Source organism: Thunnus albacares, chromosome 23, assembly GCF_914725855.1.
Source record: "Thunnus albacares chromosome 23, fThuAlb1.1, whole genome shotgun sequence".
Taxonomy (NCBI): Eukaryota; Metazoa; Chordata; class Actinopteri; order Scombriformes; family Scombridae; genus Thunnus; species Thunnus albacares.
In genome coordinates, this window is record NC_058128.1 from 14,244,265 (window position 1) to 14,264,681 (window position 20,417).

Consider the following 20,417-nt stretch of genomic DNA (forward strand, 5'->3'; position numbering starts at 1 on the left):
GTGACATAGGTCAACTCATGTGCGTGTGTGTGTGTTTGTGGGGGGGTGGGGGGGTGAGTTAAAGAGAGAGTGGTGTGTGTGTGTTTGGGATCATATTTGCTGCATGCCACTCTACAATTGAATTCAAGTCTATATGCTTTCTTCTTTTCTGAAACATAATTATTATTTTATTTTATTTTATTAATTGTATAATTACACAATATTATTATACTATTATTTTAGGATTGTATCACTATTATTTTTGTTTTGTTGTAATTTTTAAATTTTTGTTATTCATGATATTTGGAAAACATTATCTTTGTATTTCTCTGCATAAACAACCCATAACTACTACTGGGTCAAATTTGACACATAACACAACAGATGTAACTTTTTTTTTTAATATGCATTTAAAAAAAAAAGAAAAATGATCAAAATATGTTTTATTGTATTCAGTAGGCCATGGTAGAGGATGTAATGAAGGCTTGTTTTGATCAGAAAAAAGGTATGTTTCACACATCTAAAACACGACAAAATTGGAGGGTTAAGCAGCAAATACGGGTTAATCTGTGGCTGGAGGTAGTCCCCAATAAATGCACTATTTACTCCTGTTTGAGTAATGTTTGCTAAAAACTACAGTGTCCAGCTGTTTTAGGAAATAGGTGAACTTCTTGGACATGAAACTATTTATTTTTGAGCCCTCTTCTTAAACATTTATGTCTTTAGTAGGAACCAGTGAGGGTGGGGCAGGTGGAAAGTACTGAGAGATGGACAAAGACATTATTGATTTTAGACTTTTGATAAGAAAAACTATAGAATACTGTTGGACTTTCCCTTTAAAAATGTAAAAATGACTAAAACATGCTGATATTTCAAAAGCAGAAACTTTCCAAAAAGTCAGTCGTTAACATCAAACATCCAACTGCTCAGAATCAAAGAGCCAGAACAGAACAGAATGAAACAAAGCCTGAGGCTGGATTGTTTATCAGTAGCTTGTAAGATACAGATCTTACTTTGACACCAGTATCACAAACTTTAATAGAGGTAGATGAGGCAGAATGAAAAGAAAGTGTGTGAATAGTCAACCATCCCAGATTGTTGATATACAACATCTTCATGGGTGAAATGCTGACAGACGATTATTTCTCTCCATAGTCACCTTTTAAGGTGAAACTGCTGTTATGCTTCAGATGAGTCGACACTTTAAAAAAAAAAGGGCATCTTAAGGTCCCTGTCCTGCGTTCTTTTTTTTTTTTTTTTGCTGTATGCCGTTTGATGGACATGTTCATATCTTCCAGCTTTCCCTGTGCTCAGCATAGTTTTTAAAGAGCGGATAGCTTCAATTTAATGGAGTTCAGTCTAGATGGTAGCAGTCTCTTGGCTATTCTTAGAACGACCCAGTCCTCCTGTCATTCTCTCTTTATTCCCTCCATTACTGCTTCCATCTTTCTTTCACCCCTCCCTCCCTCTCTTTGCTTCCATCTTCCTCTTCTGTAATCACTCCTTTTTCTCTTTCCTTCTCTCTTATCCTCACTCCCCTCTCCTCCTCCTCCTCCTCCTCCTCCCTGAAGGATATCAGGTCATTCTGTCAAGTTGACACCGTTTTTAGACCTTCACTCCTCTTCTTTTCTGTTTGTCCTCTCCACAGATTTCTTCTTCTCCTTCTCCTCTCCTCTTTCCTCTCCATGGTTAAATCAATTTTGGGACACTGTAGTCGAGGGAAAAGTCGAGGTGAACTCATTTTGACCCTGCTGAGTGCACAGCAAAGTATGCTAAAAACATTCACACACACATACATGTACAAAAAAAAAAAATATTATGTGTGTTTCTTGCATTTTAGACAGTGGACAAGCTGCGAGAGCATCTCAACAGACACGTGCCTCGATTGGGGAAGAAGAAGATCGACTCCCTGGTTGTCAGCTATGTAGCCAAGCTGGTTGGTACACTGTATTTGTATGTGTATGTGTGTGTGTGTGTGTGTGTGTGTGTGTGTGTTGGTAGGAGATAGAGAGAGGTCCAGGAGCTCTCTATATCCCTATGCAATTTTTCTTTTAAAGGCACATAGTTCTTCAAGTTATATTTATTTAATGTTTCCCCTTGCTCTTTTTCCGGGAAGGTTAAATGACGCTCTCAGCAAAGATCAGTCAGTGGAAAAGGCAGCAGGTTTTCCACTTTAGTTAAATGGTTGACAGAGCTCACAGATGGATGTGTGCTCTTCAGCTAAGAGAGGTTGCAGGAAGTCAGCAGGTTGCCTCTGGTTCAGACCTGTAAAACAGGCATCAGTGCTCTGACAGGAATCCTCAACCACTCAGTGACTTTTTCTTTTTCTGTTTTTTTAGCTTTGTGTGTCCACCAAGGGCATGGCTTCCACAAGGGGGATTCCTATTTTTGTTCCCACCCACTTTAATTTAGTTAGATTTTTTTCTCACTAAAATCCTTCTGAACAGTGTGGTCTGACTGTCTGAAGAGCAGCTGATAAAATTGTTCAAATGCTCATCTAAGATACCCTCAATTATCACCATGAGTTCAGAGCAGCAGCAAGTGATGCAGCGACTGTTTCAGCTGTGGGTTTCGCCTCTCAGGCTACATAGAGTCTGTCCTGCCTTAAGTTTTAGGGTGTGTATCCAGAGAGGAAGAAGGCAGGTACTGAAACAAGTACTTTTGTGTGTTTTGTGGGCAAAAATCATTATTGTAAGAATTATCATCATCACTGTTTTTATTTTCAGTTAATATTCTCCAAAAAAGATGCTAGAATCAAGCATCAGTCCAAGTTAAGGCAGTGATTTTGGGAAATGCACTTATTTGCTTTCTGGCAGAGAGTTGTTGTTTTACTTTTTGTACAGATGTGATTTAATGTGTTAATTAGTGAGCTTTGAAGGAACTAAAAGTTGGACTTTGTTCCCCTCTGACAGAACCAGGCTAGCAGTTTACCCTTGTTTCCAGTCTTAATGCTAAGCTAAACAGCTGCTGGCTGTAGCTTCATATTAACTTATTATTTCATCTAAATCTCTGCCAGAAAGCAAATTTAGCATATTTCCCAAAATATTGAACCATTCATTTAACAATACAGATGGTTACATAGCATTTATAAACATATTTTTTGCTATACTATCTAAATGTGTATATATAGTTTGGTTTTAGAATTATGTCCCTACTTCTAGCTAAACCTGTGCCTTTGGTATCCGCCCTAAGAGCAGCAGGTGGGATACATAACCAAGTAGAAGGACGTAACCACTCTCCGTCTCAGTAACCTATAGAGGCTGTCGGTTCTGTAAAGCCTGTCTTTAGTATTCCTGGGAGGTAAATCCCCTCACAGCTAGGAGTCACTGAAAGCAGACGTAGAGCATATATCAACACAACAGTATTAAATCAGGCCAAGGGTAAGGCTGGAATTGAATAGAAAGCAGGATGCACCACGTTTGGGGACTTTATGGAATTGCAAATGACAGAGTTTTAAAAAAAAAAGACTAAAGAAATCCTCCCTGCCCACAGCTGGATCAGTCGATGGCTCAGCTCGCTGTGACAGGATCATGAGTTTGAACCTGCGCCTTCAGACCTTCAGTCTTCAGCCTTCAGCCTTCAAAATTTATTCAGCCCTGTGAGAGTGAAAAAAGTCTCTCATCCTGGGAGGCAGACTTATTAAAACATACCCACACAAGGACCCATAAGAAACAGCCTTGAGGGACGTTTTACTTAAAGATCAGTCGACTAACCCACCGGCCGGGTGATGTGCCTCCACATCAAACTGACTCATACTTTAAAACTCAGGGTGGTACTGTTGTGAAGACGGCTGACTTCCCTTCCACAAATAAAGAACATCTCCCCCTCTTGTCAGTGCTTATTGAGACTAATGGCTGCGTTGACACAGGGGAGAAATTGGAGGTGAAATAGATTACAGCTTTTAAGAGCCAGGGAACTTCTGCTATGATAGATTACAGTTCCGCAGTACATTATCGTCATAGTTATTTATTTCTTCTCCCTGTTGCTACAGACAACTGAGATACATCCCTTTTCATAACACAGCCGATGTTAGGACAAAGAACAACCTGTTAATAACAGAATATGAATTGCTGAAAGCAGGAATATATATTTAAAGTAATGAAATGAATTGAAATAGGATGGAATATTTTTAATTAGTTATTCTATACCCAAGGTTATTAAACTTCTCCTCAGCAGGGGACCCACACTGAGTAAATCCAGTCTTTGTGGAGCCAAGGCTCATTAAGAGAAATCACTGATTCTAGATTTTATTCTAATAGAAAGCCACATGGGGAATACTATGTATTAGTCTGTGGCTTTAAATCACTTGTTTGCCCTTTGTTTGCCTTTTTTTTTCAGCTGAAAAACATCTCAGCTACATATTTTTATCCTTTTCACTGATCTTCAGGGATCCGGATTACATCAGCAACAAGCACAAGAGATGTAAGCTGAAAAAGAATCAAATCAGACTTTGAATAATTTATTTTGCTTGAGAAGTCGCTACCTGTTAACAGACCAGTGGAAGAACTGAACAGCAAGTTTTGACTCTTGGAGCATTACTTTCTTGATTGTAGAGCAGCCAAAATAAATCCCTGTGACAAATTCAATATGACAAATAATAAAAAAACAAGGGAGGTAGGCACAGGTAACCAACCACTGTCAATGAGAGACGGGATGGATTCTCCTGAAAAATCAAGGAACACTGCTGTGTTAGAGCACATAAGTTAAAAAACCTTTATTATTGTGGCTAGATTATTAAAAACAAGACCGAACTCTGGTCTTCCTCAGGGTCCAACAATCACACACACAGACAAAGTGAATATAAACATAAGTTTCAACCACACACATGTGAATCTGCACAGCAACATCTGGCTCCACTCATTACACTGATTATGTAATCAGGTCACTTAAAGATTGAACTTTATAAATCACAGATATTAGTAATGAAGACTTACACACATGGATTTTTTGAAACAGTATAAGAAAAAGTAACATAATAATAGAGACATATATAATATAAATAATAAGTAATCAATAAAAATTGAAGAAAAAAGAAATAAAATATAATGACAAAAGAACCAAAAATACAATTAAACAGAAAAATAAATGAATCAATATTGATTAATATGTCTATCTGAGAGGGAAATTGGTTTGCACAGTTACAAACATACAGTATGATCATTACAGTAGGATATACTTTGACATACATATCACAAATCCAAACTTTCTCTGTTTAATAGTTTTTCAGCCTGTCACCACCATTAACAAAGTTAAGACTTCAGGGAGGGATACAGGATCATCTGTGTGTCTTGCTGTGTGTTTTGGGGATCCATTCCCTCTCTTATGTACAGTCAATAAGACAAATTAAACACAGACAGTGTGAAATAAGATTATTTTTTGTGATTTTTGCAGTGATGCACTTTAAAAAAGAATATATTGAAACAATGTAAAAAATGTAAAGACATGCATCTGTGCAGGAGAATTAAAAAAAACCCAGAGGAGCCTATTATTACCTCTGCCTTCAACACCTCTTGTATGCAAGTCTGTTACATAAGTGAATCTAATTAAAATTCCCACTGAGGTCACGGGAGGACTTAACTGTCGACGTTTGGAGAGTGTTGGGGTGTGAGGGGGGAGAGGGGGGAGGGGGGGGGAGTTGTGAGGGGGCAGGAGGAGGGTTTCCCACTGATGTGCAGGATGTGAATGAGGCAGATCGTCTTCCTGTTATTCTACACGAGATGAAAGAGTGGTCATTCGTGGAAAGAGGCGTGTGTGTGTGTGTGTGTGTTCCAGCATGCAGCGGGCACGGTTCAGATGAGTCAAGTGCAGTCGAATGATCCCGGATGCTGACAGATGTGTGGTGAAACGATGTGGTCGAGCGTGTGCATGCCGTAACGTGTGATCCACTGCGTTACTCTTGTTCGGTGGAAATGAAAATGGGAAGTAGGGAAAATAAAAAGAGGGAAGTGAGGAACAAGTGTGCATTTCTACCAACAGAAATGCCAGAAAACTGAATAAGTTATGTGTTTTTTTTTCAGATCTTTCAGATAAGATGCAAAATGTGCAAAATTTCCAGGCTTTTGCCTTCAGCTGCAAGTCGAAGAAAATGTTTCATTTGAATGTAATGGAGCATCTCCTTTCCAAACCACTAATGTGTGTGTATGTGTGTTTAGCTGGAGCTCATCAGACACATGCTGGAGTCAGTCTGGCTGAAGTACAAACTGGGCCCCCGTGTTTTGTGCCTGTGAGTAGCCCTCTCTCATCAGTGTGCGCCTCCTTTTAAAGTCCTTCAGTCATGTTTCCAACTAATGTACGTAATGTAATGTATAAAGCGCTGACAGAATGTGTGTGTTCATCTTCATGCATGTGTGCGCACTCCCCGCTGTGTGTGTGTGTCCACATGTGCAGATAGCCCACGACCCCTCTTCTCGTGATCGTTATGTAACAATCCTGAATTTTTCTGTGTGTATGTGTGTGTGCGTGCGTGTTACAGCACACAGCAGGGCAGTCCAGCAGAATGGTCCGTGTTTCACTTCATGTTTCGGATCCTGGAAGCCACGAGGGGTCTGTGCCTGCCCCTCCCACCTGGTACGATCCACATACACACACACACACACGCTTTTAGCTGTTATAATCCAGTCTGTCTCCATCTCAGCCAGAATAACAATGTGTGTTTGTTGCACTGAGGGACAACAGACTTGCTCTCTTCAACACTAATATAACCAAAAATATGTTAAACATTAGCATAGTGCAGACATGGGTAAAGCAGAGTGTGAATACATTTTCAAAAATTTGAATTCATTTTCCAATATTTGCGGAAGAAACCCCCTGTAACGCAGTCCCATGACGTTGCCTGACAGTTTATCTGAATTTTAGCTGCTCATGAGTAAAAGTTTTATGGGTTCAAATCCTAAACTGTTTGAAAAAAGGAAACGAGAAATGCCCTGAAGAAAGGCAAGTTAAATGTGAGTGTGAATTCTCAGTAGCTTCATCACTACGAACTGCAGGCAAGCTGAGTCAAGTTCCCTTTGGTAAATATAAATTGCACAATCTCTGACACATTGCTGTCAGAGATTGTGCAGCCAGGTGTACATTTGTATTAACAGTACAGAAGGGGGGGTGGTGGCTTTATTTTATTTTTGGTTTTTGTTATTTATGTTTTGAGGAAAAATGAAAAGCTTCGGTCTCTTCTTCTTTTTCTGCCTCTGCCCTACCTTTATCTCTCTCTGTCTCTGTCCAGGCTATCACACCCTGTTAGCAGTGTTTGCTGTGCGTTGCCTCCCTCGTCACACCTTCCTGCAGTACATAGACCACGGTTTCCTGCAGCTCACTGAAACCTTTGTGTCTCGGCTCATGACAGGTAAACATGAACACAGTGCTAAATATTTGCATGCATCGCTTGAAATAGAAAAAAATAAGTCTCAGTGCTCCCCTTATTTACATGTTGGCGTGTGTATACTAGGAAATATTGCTGATGTTCACAACATATATTTATTTAATCAAGGGGACGACCATTTCAATTATTAGAGTAAAAAAAAAATGACTATGTAAACTAGCTTCATTGTGTGCCGACAGAGAAAAGCACGCAGGTGGGAACAGGTGAGCATCACGTAGTGCCCCCTGGGTAATGTATTTTATTTAGGGCTATTACGAATCTCCCAGAGAACCTGATATGGAAATGGAAGAAAAGAGTACTGGTCAGTAGCACAGGCTTGTAGCATAATCACAGGGTGGGAGGGCATAGAGAAAATCAGGTGGGCCTAGCCTGTCTAAGACCAATCATAGGCTGTTAATAGGTTCTGAAACGCATGTTAACCAAAATAGGCCAGTACAACTATACTTGCCTGAATGCACCACAGTTTAATCATACAAGCCTTGGTGATGTTACAGATACCGAGACGCACATTAACAGCATCGCATAGGTTGGCACGGCGGCTACCACATATTCACACGCACACACAAACACGCACACACCATCAGCCAACAGACGCAACAGCATCATTAATCAAGTGTATGGATAGAGGTTAACCAGGACCATGCTCAGTAATGTTAAAAATGACACCTGAACATAGCCTGGCACAGTGGCCACATAAACCACATACACACACACACACAGATGGCAGATGCAGCAACATCAGCATAAAATCCACTTGTATAGCCAACAAAAACTATACCCAGTAAACACTAAACACGCTAATTATTTTCTTCAGTCAATTAAATCTGTTGAGTTTTGTAGAATGTTTATCATTTTAAACCTGCATTAAGCATTTTGGCCACCTTGGGGTAGCGGAAACATGCTGTGAACACAACACTGACATATCATCACTTTTTAAGTTGATATGTTGAACTTGTTGGCAAACAGTTGCTTATTTACACATCTAGCAACATTTTCATTCATGTGGAGTCATATTTCTGTCCTTCTGGTGAAAATAACGTTTCTTTTAGCATTGTTTTTGCTCTCTACCAACTCATGAGGGAAATATCTGGCTCTTTAGTTGCTAAATGCTGCACTAGCTTCACCAGCTAGTCATTAACTGTGTCTTTTTACCGTTCGGTACAGAGCAGATAGTGCACAGTGGGTTTTTAGAGCTTTTTCCTCTGAAATACTTCAATCAAATAATCATTGCTTAAATGTTTTATGCCAGTGGATGTGGTTGTATTACTTATTGTACATCATGTGTGTTTTGTACATAGAGGAAAAGAAAAATGGATGCAAAGAGAGTATGATGTAAAATATTATTAGTTTGAAATGAACAGCAATACATAGTGAAAATGGAGGATATACAATAAGTTATGCTGTAATAATTAAAAGTATAGAGATAATAACACAGTGTGGATATAACAGATAACAGAGGCAGCTGCAATAAACCGGAAAATAACACATTTCTATACAAGAGTAAATACAAAAAGGGATGTACTGCATTCAGTATTTCCAAGTCCATCATTTAGATCCTTGTTTCAATGTCTATGACACCACAGTCTGAAGTAGGGCTGCAACTGCTTATTTTCATTATCAATTAATCTGCTGATTATTTTCTCAATTCATCGTTTTGCCGACAAAATATAAGAAAATAGAGAAAAACGTTCAAGGCGATGTCTTTAAATGTCTTGTTTTGTCTGATCAACATTCCAAAATCCAAAGATATTCAGTTTACAGAGTGTGAAGAAGTTTAAAATATGATACTGCAATACAGGAGTGATATTAGATGTCATTAAGGGTCAATAAAAGTCTTTCTCTTCATGTCGCTGTCTCTCTTTTGATGCCGTGAGGAAAAGAAATACAGGAATGGATTCAGACAGTGACCGAAAAAGTAAAAACATTCCACAAACGTCAACTTCCTACTAATAAGCATCAGGTCGTCTGATGCTGTGAAGAGCGCGGCCACATACAGCACGCGGAGAATGAGAGGAAGAAGGGCAACAACCAGGGAGACGGCGATTATTCGAATGAAAAGTTTAGTAAATCTACCACTAGGGTCTTTCTTGTTAGGCATTTGATTATTTTTGAGCCCTCTAACGAGTAGCAGGTAGAAGGTCAACAAGACTAGGTGGCTGAAAACTATGAATAAAATATACACTGCTTCGAGCACAGGTGTGATCCTCTGATTCTTGCAGGAACGACCGTCGTTCTGCTCTGTCACGGTTTTCGCGTCTATCAGTGAAAACACAACAGGAAGAGCTACAAGGGCTCCGAGAAGCCACACACTGGACAGTATAACCCGCTGCCATCTCCGGCGAAGCTCGTCCCACTTTTTGGGGTGAAGAACCTGGCAAATAAAATGGACAGTTTTAGTTTCATGTCTCTGTCATTACATATATCTGTACTGACTGATTTTTGGTTAAAATCACCGTTGATTGGAAACATCTTGAATCAGACATTTAAAAAGAATTCAAGAAAAATACATAGTGCTACTTCTGTCTTTGTGCCTACAAATGAAAAAACCTTGTGGGATTGGAGGCTACATACCTGGTAGTACCTCTGGATGCTTATCAGCACCAGAATGTTCAAGTCCGAGGTCATGCAGAAAAAGAAGAAATAAATGAGAAGTTGACAGACTTCATGTGTCAAATGCGGTCCATTATAGAAAATGACAACAGCAACAGGCAGGCAGAGCAGGCAGAGGAGGTCCGACACTGCCAGGCTGAAGAAGAGGCGCTGCGAGATGGATGAGCCGTGCAGACGGTGGCAGAGTTTTACTATTATGGCGATGTTAGCAGGCACACCCAACAGGCAACTGACTGCAATAATCACACCAGCAACAGTGTACCAGGGATAGAGGTCGGAGGTTGAAGGTATTCCTGAGGTGGAGTTGGAGCAGTTGGTAGAGGAGTTACAGAAGATGGAGAAAGAGGTGTTGAAGCTGCCGTCATCGGTCATCGTGGAAGGGGAGTGATGGAAAAAGATGAAGAAGTGACGAGACTGAAGTCAATCTAAAAAGATAGTAATGCCTCCTCTTGTGTCGAGCCCAGGCTGTGTGTCCTGGTTTCCCTTTCTGTGACTGAGATGAAGACACCCACTACCTAGCTCTTATACCTACACTCTACTGGTCTGTGGTTTTGGTGTGTATGAAGGTTTGCTGTTTCCAAGAAGTCAGCTTCAGTTCTATCAAAACTACAGTATACCTGCTGTGAACATTTGACTCCCACTTTTTGGAATATATGAAATATCAGGATCAATACTGAAATCAGAGTTTCTAGGAACATGACCATGGTGTTGTGTCTATGTGCAAACTCATGCACATCATACAAAATGCCTCCAAAATTATTGGCCTCCCCACCCCCAACCTCTCAGACCTCAACAGCAAAGCTATCACATGCAGAGCACACAACATCGTACATGACCCCATGCACCCCCTCTACCCATTCTTCATACTGCTTCCATCTGGTCGCAGATACAGATCCTTGGCCTGGAAATGGGCTGGAAAAGTTATGGCAGGAGTTTTGTCCCCTCTGCTATGTCTTTCATGTAGTTATGTTGTGGATGTGTACTGTATTTGTGTATCTATGTATTCATGTGAGGCTCTGTACAGACTGTGGCAACAAATTTCCTTGAAGGATAATAAAGAATCTATCTATTTCACTGTGAGCATGTTGGCATGCAAAGCTCTGCTGTGCCTAAGTATTGCCTCACAGAGAAGCTAGTGTGGTTGTTAGGGCCCTATTTTCATTTCAACGACCAGCGCAGAGTTTTGTATTTTTCTGACTTTGAAATTTGGTTTGCATGAGGACAAGCACGATAAAGTGGTGAGAGGTTCATCAAAATGAGGCTGTGCAAAGTTGGTTCTTGGTATTTTGGTGGAAATTGGGTCTCTGATGTGCTGAAAATAGACGCCTGAGAAGTTTGTTTCTGATTCAGCGTCACTTTGCAGGCATCTTACTTGCAAATACGCAGCAATAACAGAATTATATTTAAAATGAAAATGAACTATTTTAATTAAACACTCTCCATTTAGTTGATGCCTTTAAATCACAATCAAAAAATAACACATTTGTATTTCTTTTTAGTAATAGAAGAAATTAGTTGTTTTTTTCAACTGCTCTAAATCATATGATATTTTTAGTATTACCACAGTCAGCCAGATGGCTCATACTTTATGATACATCACCTGTAATGAACTACTTTCAGAATTACCCCAGAAAATGGAAACCCTCCAAACCCACAGGATGGTAACTGTGATGAACAGATGTGAACGGCTCTGGCGCAGTTAATAATATGTAATTTACTGTAATATGACACTTATTTTCATCTATACATGCTAAGATACAGTATGTCATGGAACCTGTAAATTCTTATGTCCTGCTTAAAATACTTTGTATGCCTTGGTGTGGATTTCATACCACAGACAATACACTGTTCAAAGGCCAAAAATCATGACTTGGCATGGAGATCAACCGAACCAAAATATCTGGCCTTCCTTGACATTCTTGATCTTGTTGTAGTTTACGAGGTTCTTTCTCATGGACAGGACAAACAAAGATCCTCGAAGATGAAAAGATTATTTAAGGGACTGAATCCAAATAGTTTCAAACTTCAAAGTGAGAGAAAAGGATGTTTCGGACTTTGAAGTGAAAGGGTTCATGCGTCACTTCTCCCTGGGGATTAATCAAATATCTATATATCTATTTAAAATTCTCCTTTATTTTTAGCCAGGGTAATTGGCTGGATAGGTGTACACTTTCTGCCTCATTACACACACACACACAAACATATATTCTCATCTAGAATTTCCAAATAATCCCTAGCCTTGTTCCAGACGTCTGAAATGCTGCCCACAAATGATGAAAAAGAAAAAAACTAAATGGTAATTCAGTCTGTGATATCCAACAATGGGTTAACAACTTGTGCTAGTTCAAGTACTAATGGGCAAAAAAGATGATTAGGTGCAGCAGCTGCAGTAATGGTGCCTAAGTTTTGGAAGAACTTTGAGTTTATCTTCTGTTGGTCCATATATTGAGGAATGAGTTCAGGCAGATTCTCCTCCTCATAAGGATACAGTCAGAAATGAGATGGAAATACTAGATGGACTACATCTCCCAGTATGCCCTAGGAGCACTTGAGAGTCATCCAAGAGGAGCTGAAGCAAGATCCTGGTCTGTTTTATTTGGTGTCAGGCCAAAATTTGCCAGGCAGAATTTACTCTCATGGTGTGGCAAAAAGTGGGGGGTGGTGACCTGTTGTCTTTATCTAAATACAGTAAATCAAGTCTTGCATAAAGCGATAACGTGGCATTCAATCACAGGCAGAACATGTGGTCACACTGAGCCTGATAGCATCCTGCTACACAACACAAGAGCCACAGACTGTGAGCAACAACCCACATTAGCTTTCTTGCTAAAGTCTCGTTCTTCTTTAACTCACAAACCAGAATGCACATCTTGTCCTGCACCTTAGCTTGTTGAACGAGCTACCACACAAACATTCACCTGAGAAAAGTGCCCTGCTAACTTACGTTAGCTAGAAAGCTAGTTCGTTGCTCAGTTGCAGCACATTAAACAACATGTAAACATACATGCAAATGTTGCTTTGGACCCGTTAGATGCTGGTTTGATCATTGCTCCTCAGAATCCTTTTTAGCGACACACTGTCTGTTCATGACTTGTAGCTACAGCAGTTTGTTTACTTTGTCTCTCTTCTGTATGGTGAAACACCGCTAGCCTGCCAGCTAATGTCAATTACTGAATGTCACGACCCTCATGCAGCTGAGACAAAAAGGAGCATTTCTGATATTTTTCCAGAACTTACATTGGAATACATTGAAAAAACATTATTTTTGATTGCAAAGAGTGATAATTAAATGATGTTTTCAGTTGGACTTTAACGTAAAGACAAGAAACATGTGCTGACTCATAGTCCTCTTTGCATGGTTGATCATGAAGCTTTGTGCGCCAATACACTGTCCAAGTGAAATATTACTCTAATGCTTCTTTTAATTCATGGAAATCCATCAAGATAATTATCTCATTTGCAGCAGCATTTGCTAATAGCAGTTATAGGTCACTCTTAACACCTAGGAACTGCCCACTACAAACATAACCTTTCTCTGCTGACCAGTAAGCAATCTGGGATTTTGCTGATTGTATTTTTCAAGGAGTGTTTTCAGAAAATGCAACTACTGACTTTTTATTGATCTTTCCTTTCCAAGTATTTTAAGCAATTAATTTAGATATACAAGTGCAGAGAGAAAGTATGTCCCAAATGATGTTACTTTTGGTCAGAAGAGTAATTAGCACCATGTCTCCTCTCTTTTCTCTGCGTATAGATTTGGACAACAGTGATGCCAATGAGAAACTGAAGTTCAGCATACTCAAGAGGCTCCCTGAGGTACTTCCGTGTGTGTGTGTGTCCTAACAAGTTTTTTCATGCAGGGTTGGGAGTAGTTTAGATTTTGTCTAAGAGGAAATGATTAAAGGAAAAAGAAAAGCATTCAACCTTTTCTATCCAATGTAATTACTCCAATTTTTTTTTTTTTAACTCTTCGCACAAGATCAGCCATCCAGATAATGACATGCAGTGTGGACAAACTTGGAGGACTGAGCTGAAATGCACCAGTGCTCGACTGGAGTGAATTTTTCAACCTGGATGTTATGAGGAGTAAAAACAATGCACAAGGCTATTATAATCCCATCTATTAGTGAGGGGGAAGTTTTGATCTTCTCTCGAATGGTTCTCGCCCGAAACTTCCCATTCTAGTCCAATTAAGAGTTCGAAGTTATTTTAGGTCTCATCTCCCTCAAGCCCCCCTCAAGCCAATCACAAAGCACTTGTGTAACCGGCTGATGAGTGTGTGTGTGTGTTCCGTCCGCATTGTGATCAGAGGAATGTTGAGTGTTTAGTGTCTCTGTTCTGTTTCCTGCCCGTCAGACCTTTGTTGGGTGAGTTTGGCAGGCAGGAGAGATTTAGCAGGTACACACACACAAGAATTTGAAAACAGGAGATGTCGGCCCACTGTAGGAGATTCATACTTCATCGTCCCATGATAAGTTTTCATCACATTTCTGCAAAAGTTCACAGTAGTTTTGTCAGTTTTCTGAACCACAGCAATGGATTTGGTTATTGTAATATCGATATATATCATAAATGTCTTCCTGCTTCTTCCAGGTCTTTTAGTCCATGTTACAGTTGAGGTATTGAAATGGTTTTTTTTTTAGCTTATTTGAATGTTCTAGCACAATATGATCATCATATTCACTGCACACATTATTACAAAGTTGAGCTCTGAAGGTTTATTCTTGACCTTGGAAATAGCAGTTATGACAAAACAATTCTAATCACAAGGTCTGTTTACTTTTTGGAAAGTTCATTCACATCTCATGGCCAGAAAATTAATCTGCAACTGTTTTGATAGTCAAAAAGTTGTTTATTAAGCAAAAATTCCAAACATTTGCTGCTTCCAGCTCTTCAAATGTGATGATTTTATGGTTTTCTTTGTCTTCTGTGATGATAAACTGAATGTCTTTGGAAAAAACAAGACATTTGAAGATTGAATTTATAAAGAGCATTTTTCACGACTAATCGAATAATGGAAAGAATATTCGACAGATTAATTGATAATGAAAATGATCGTTAGTTGCGGCCCTAATCTCTAAGCTTTTTTGTCAAGCGATTTTGAAAGTGTTTCTTATAGAAACACATATTATATTGTTACATGTTGATAGAATATCACAATTATGAATGGCCTCTCTATTTAACTTCCAGAAAAAAGAACCATATCACATTGTATATCATCATATAATTACATATAAGATTCCCACTGTCAGTAACCATCATTAATTAAAACAGCTGTTGCTCTTGAACAACTCAACTCTGACGCTGACACCTAAAGAAACACTCAGGCAGAGTTATATTAGCCCTGATGATGCAGTGTGAAAAGATGTGTATTAATGAGCTGAGGTACAAAAGTTAAATTCCTCTGTGAGTTGCTGGCTCCATTTGTTTCTTCTCACCTTTGATACAAGAATAATCTTTGCAGTAAACCAGCAGCTCTGTGTCAATTTGGCAGTATGTTTAGAGCAAGACAGACTTAAGGAAAAAGCTGCTTTTTTTCTTACTGTTGGTCACGCCTGTCGAATCTGTTTGAGTAAGTGTTTGTTATAACCGCGGTGTGAATTTCGCAACACTGACAGGATACGACCTCCCTGGAATCCCTCATTAGCAGTCAACTCCTCAATAATGGGTTGGAGTTCCAATTGGCACAATAGAGAGGGACAGATGTTCACATGCTCCAGGGATAATGCTTTAAGACAACATGAGCTGCATTCCCAAAATGTAATCTCTTGTGTTTTTGTGTGTGTGTGTGTGTGTGTGTGTGTGTGTGTGAGAAGCCTATGGAGCAGAGGATCTACCATATGTGGGATCATCCTGTCAGTTCAGCTTCGATCTCCAGAGATTATGTTAAGACTTTGCTTGAGAAACGCAACAAAAACAAGGTAAGATGGTACATATTTTCTCTTTCTCACACACACACACACACACACACACACACACACACACACACACACACACACACACGTGAAACACTACAGGAAAAGCAAACAATGTGGCTGAATAACCCCATTATGTGGGGAATCACCCAGACACACATGAAAATCCTCCAAAATAAGACATTTCAGAAATTTTTAGAATTTAAATGATGAGTTAATTGATCAATAAGTCATTTTTGAAGCAAGAATATGAGGATGTAGTGCGTTTCAAGGTGTCATCTTGGGCTCTGGAGAATTGCAATGTTTTCTCATATAGACTAAATGATGACAACAGAAACATTAATCAACAATAAGAATAATAGTCACGGCCATAACAACTCCAGAAATCATTATATTTCTTCCTTGTCCTTGTCTTACTTGTCCTTTTTGATTAAACATGTTAAAACAGTGACCCCAGCTAACATAACATCTATCCGCTTCATTATGCTATTGGCTGCTTTCAGTCAGTTAATTGGGTAGCAGACTGGCGTGGAGAGCCAGTGGCATTTTGTGCGGTGACAGGAAGGGCAGGCTGCCTGAAAGTTTAATTGCAGGCCAACTTTATCTGTAAGAGGAGACAAGTGAGTTAAGGTGACTAGTTTCTGGATTTTGCTGCAGATTTGTCTCGACTGAGTGTATCCCGGAAAAAAACCTGCAGAATTGTGTTTTTGTTTTTCCCTTGCTCCTCAGGGCTTTGCATTCACCAGCAGAGACAAGCCAGGCTTCAGACCAGAGTTTCTGCCTCTTACCTACCTGGCGAAAATGCTCTCTGATATCGAGGAACAAGGTAACGCGTGTCTGTATATATCCTGCCTGGTTTAGATACAGAGGCCTTTGGAGGATTAAGACAGAATGTGTGTATTCTGTGCACGTTTTGCGTGGGTGCTTGGTCAAAATGCAGCAGTCTCGGAAGGAAGTGTGTCTGTTGATGTTTCTGGTGTTATATCCTTTAAAAAGATGCCGCATATCTCCGTCTAACTCCTCTTCCTGTGTTCCAGCCTTGAACCCGTTCGAGGAGCAGGAGAACGTGGACGCCAGGTTTGTGGAGGAGACGGCTCTGAAACAGACACTTATCCTGCTGGGCTTTGAGGAAAAATGAAGAATCGGGAGGAAAGGTGGAGAGAGGATGGATGGATTGAAGGGGAGAAACAGATGAGGGGGAAAATGTGTTTGAGAGAGCAGTCATTGACTGGGCCTTGAGGACAAGTAACAGATGGGTGGATGACGGAGGGCGAGGAGTGAAAGATGAATGGAAAGATTGAAAGGCAAGGCGCTCATAAACAAGCTTTCACTGTTTGCTGACAAATTAGGGTGAGATGAAGGGATAGATGGATGGAGACACCCAAAAAGGAAAGGCGGAGAGGAACACCCTGCTTCAGACCGTTTATAAACTACCAAAACTTTAATACAATAGGGAACACAGATCTTCAATTTAAGGAAACATGCTTTTAAGTTGTTTTTTTTTATTGAAAATCAATAACTGTAGCTATTCACTGCAGCTATTTATATTAACTCGATTTCTGTAGCAGCAACAATTCTCTCCCATGTCTCCGCAACTTCTCCACATTCTCTCCTATACAATTTATGAACATTGGTGTTTTATACTGCAAACGGTATTTATAAATCAAAACGCACTTGTTTATCCTCCTGTGCTTCCTGTATTGCTGCACCCCATCAACTTGATTACATGCTGACAAAAGCTTTGCAGACACAGTAGCTTGATTCAGTTGCTCGGTGGCTGCTGTGCATTAAATCTGATTTTGACTTTTTAAAGGGGCTTAGGGATAACTCAGCGGGACTAACTGGCACTTTTAAAGTGCTAAATTACAGCCGGATATTTAGCTTTTGTAAACTGAATATACAAATGAACAGATACGCTGATTAATACTTCGTACCAAATATATATGAGATTATGTGATGAGTAGCAGATGAGGTAGACGGATTTTCAAGATTTGACATATTTTCGATGTGGATTAAGCAAAACTGACTGCAATTTATCATTATGAAGATGTCATGTTGACATTCGTATGAGGGAAAATCACATATGTTAGCTGAGTTTCAGTACAGCACAAACAATACCTGACTTTGAAACGTTTGAAATGTTTTAGCCAAAGTTCTCAAATGTTAAATGTTGTATGAAGTTTGGCTAAGATTCTGATTTAAACTGACTAAACTTTATAAAGAATAAATATTCTTACTCTTATACATAAAAAGTGGAATTCATAAGCAATAAAACACATTCTCGCTTGACTCAACACACTCAGGGGTTTTTCGTCTATAATGGCATTACTGAGCCTACTCTTCTCTACTTTTGCTAGTGTTACATTATGTTTTAGCATTTTAGCATTTACCATTATCCTGTAATTGTCACCTGTGGTTGTGGCAGCTGTTCAGTAAAAGTTATACAGGCTCACTTTAAACAGAAACTAGCTAATCAAGGAACAAAATGCATTGCCTGATAATGATACCAGGTTTTGGTAGTTGACAGCTGTCAATACTCTGTGCTGCTGACACATTTTAGTTGGTATCAAAAAGGTATTCATGTTCCATTACTAACCCTACTTATAATTTAGGTTATAAATAATGAAAAAGGCAGTGGACTTTGTTTATATAGCAAAAATCAATCTACAAAATGCTGTAAAAAGCATGAAACCAAACCAGACAGTGCAGGGTTAATAATGTGAACTGAAATAAAAAAACAAAAAGAAAAGACGCCAACATTGCTTAGCTGTCTGCACACAAACACACAAACACACACACACACACACACACTCAAATGTCTGGTTTAAATAAGGTGGCCGTGTGCCCTCAATCATGACGGAGCTTTTACTGTAAGTGGTGAAGTTACAGTGGGGTGTGTGTGTGTGTGCAGTATTCGTTCATAATCCTTCTTATAGTGTCTGAATGTTGGCACCCTATGCCCCATCTAAGACTAAATACTACATATTTACATGTCATGTCATATGATTTGAGAAGTAAAACATTCCTCTAAATAAAGGGATTTCTTAATCACTCGTTTCTTATGTTTACATAAAGAGTTTTGTATGATGAATTGTAAATAAAGAGATTTTTTTTTGAAGATTACTGTACTTTTCTTTCCTATTGCCATACTTTTGAAGAACATGGTGCACTGACAAGTTTTGTGGTAACACTAAGGCCTTGGCTAACTCAATTTCCAATGAATTTCCTTCAATCTTTTTGTTGAGAGCCAATTGCAATGTGGAACTTGGAGAAAACTTTAGAAATGATCTCAACTCACATTCAAATAGAAAAACTAGTGCAGAGGTGGAAGAGAGTGTTTTGGACAGACTCAGCAGAGTTCCACAGAAATCAGGAAATAATGTCAGCATCAGTCATCACACGCTGAGTCACATTTAGCGAAGGAACACACCCATCACGCTCACATACATGCTTATTTTGGATTATCTACATGAATGCCAAAATCTTTTCAAAACCTTGACCACCACCTGGGTGGAATCAGCTCACACTATTTCTATTCTGGGTATGCTTCTTTAAAATGTGAACAAATTGTTCATTCACCATTTGATTGCCTCCTCCACACTCTGTTATGCAGACAGTGTTATGCAGCCGACTAATAAAGCACAAACAGTGAGGGGCTAAATTAATCTGACAGCTCTCAGCATCAGCCTGCAATTGATGATCACACACACACACATCACCACATGGGTAGGCAGGGTTTTGCTCAGAATCAGATAAACTCAACCTGCTGCCTTTTTGAACCTTTTAAGAAGTTGACTCACACAGCATGTATCACAAACTAAGCTTGACGCGGTATACACCAGTGGTTCGGTTGTCTGTACCCCAACATCCCTATTGTTAGTTCAAGTACCCCTTCATCAATACCGTCATGTTCCAAATGTATTAATTTCAATTGATTTTAAAGTTCATAAGTAACATTTGTTCAAATAATTTCTTATACAATTGAACTGTCAACCTTTAGGTCGGTGTGGTCAAGTTTGAGTATCTACTTCTACCACTTGGTACCCTCATCTTTTCCTTTTAGCAAAATATTTCAATCTTTTATCCTTACTTAGCTGACTACCGATATTTATCAATAACCTTTAGGTAATTATGTTAAACTGTTTATTAATTACTTATTTTTTATATATTTATTATTTTTATTTATTTGACAGGGACAACGCTCATTAATCAACAGAAAAAATTGAATTAAATGAGCCAGAGTTAGCCTAAAAGGCTCATTTCCATCTATTGTCCCTGGCGAGATGCTGATTAGCTAAGCTAATTATTTCAACCATTTATCCTTACTTTTAGATAATTATTTATCTAAAACTTTTAGGTAATTATGTCTATCCATTAGCTATATTTTCATCTGTTGACAGGGACAATGCTTGTTAACAGAAAAAAGAACTGTATGAGCCAGAGAATTGTCATCTATTGTCCAACTTTTAGCTAATTATTTCAACCATTTATCCTTACTCATAGCTAACTACTTATCTATCTAAAACTTTTAGGTATGT

General features: G+C 39.1%; 2 protein-coding genes across 3 annotated transcripts in view; one reads left to right on the forward strand and one right to left on the reverse strand.

Moving 5' to 3' along the window:
* Positions 1 to 18,538, forward strand: part of LOC122975096 (gamma-secretase activating protein) — a 37,683-nt gene extending 19,145 nt beyond the window's left edge. For both annotated transcript variants that reach the window (XM_044343306.1, XM_044343307.1), the window contains 8 exons: positions 1,820 to 1,915; positions 6,132 to 6,202; positions 6,452 to 6,546; positions 7,199 to 7,318; positions 13,719 to 13,780; positions 15,781 to 15,885; positions 16,609 to 16,705; positions 16,917 to 18,538. In XM_044343306.1, the coding sequence (XP_044199241.1) occupies positions 1,820 to 1,915; positions 6,132 to 6,202; positions 6,452 to 6,546; positions 7,199 to 7,318; positions 13,719 to 13,780; positions 15,781 to 15,885; positions 16,609 to 16,705; positions 16,917 to 17,017 (747 nt within the window). In that variant the 3' untranslated portion in view covers positions 17,018 to 18,538. The remainder of the gene's footprint in view (positions 1 to 1,819; positions 1,916 to 6,131; positions 6,203 to 6,451; positions 6,547 to 7,198; positions 7,319 to 13,718; positions 13,781 to 15,780; positions 15,886 to 16,608; positions 16,706 to 16,916) is intronic.
* LOC122975097 (G-protein coupled receptor 183-like) lies at positions 9,060 to 13,706 on the reverse strand. The gene is made up of 2 exons (XM_044343308.1): positions 9,926 to 13,706; positions 9,060 to 9,725 (listed from the first exon to the last, which is right to left on the reverse strand). Exons 1-2 carry the CDS (start codon positions 10,334 to 10,336, stop codon positions 9,171 to 9,173), a joined length of 966 nt encoding a protein of 321 aa, XP_044199243.1. The 5' UTR covers positions 10,337 to 13,706; the 3' UTR covers positions 9,060 to 9,170.
* Positions 18,539 to 20,417: the final 1,879 nt, after the last annotated feature.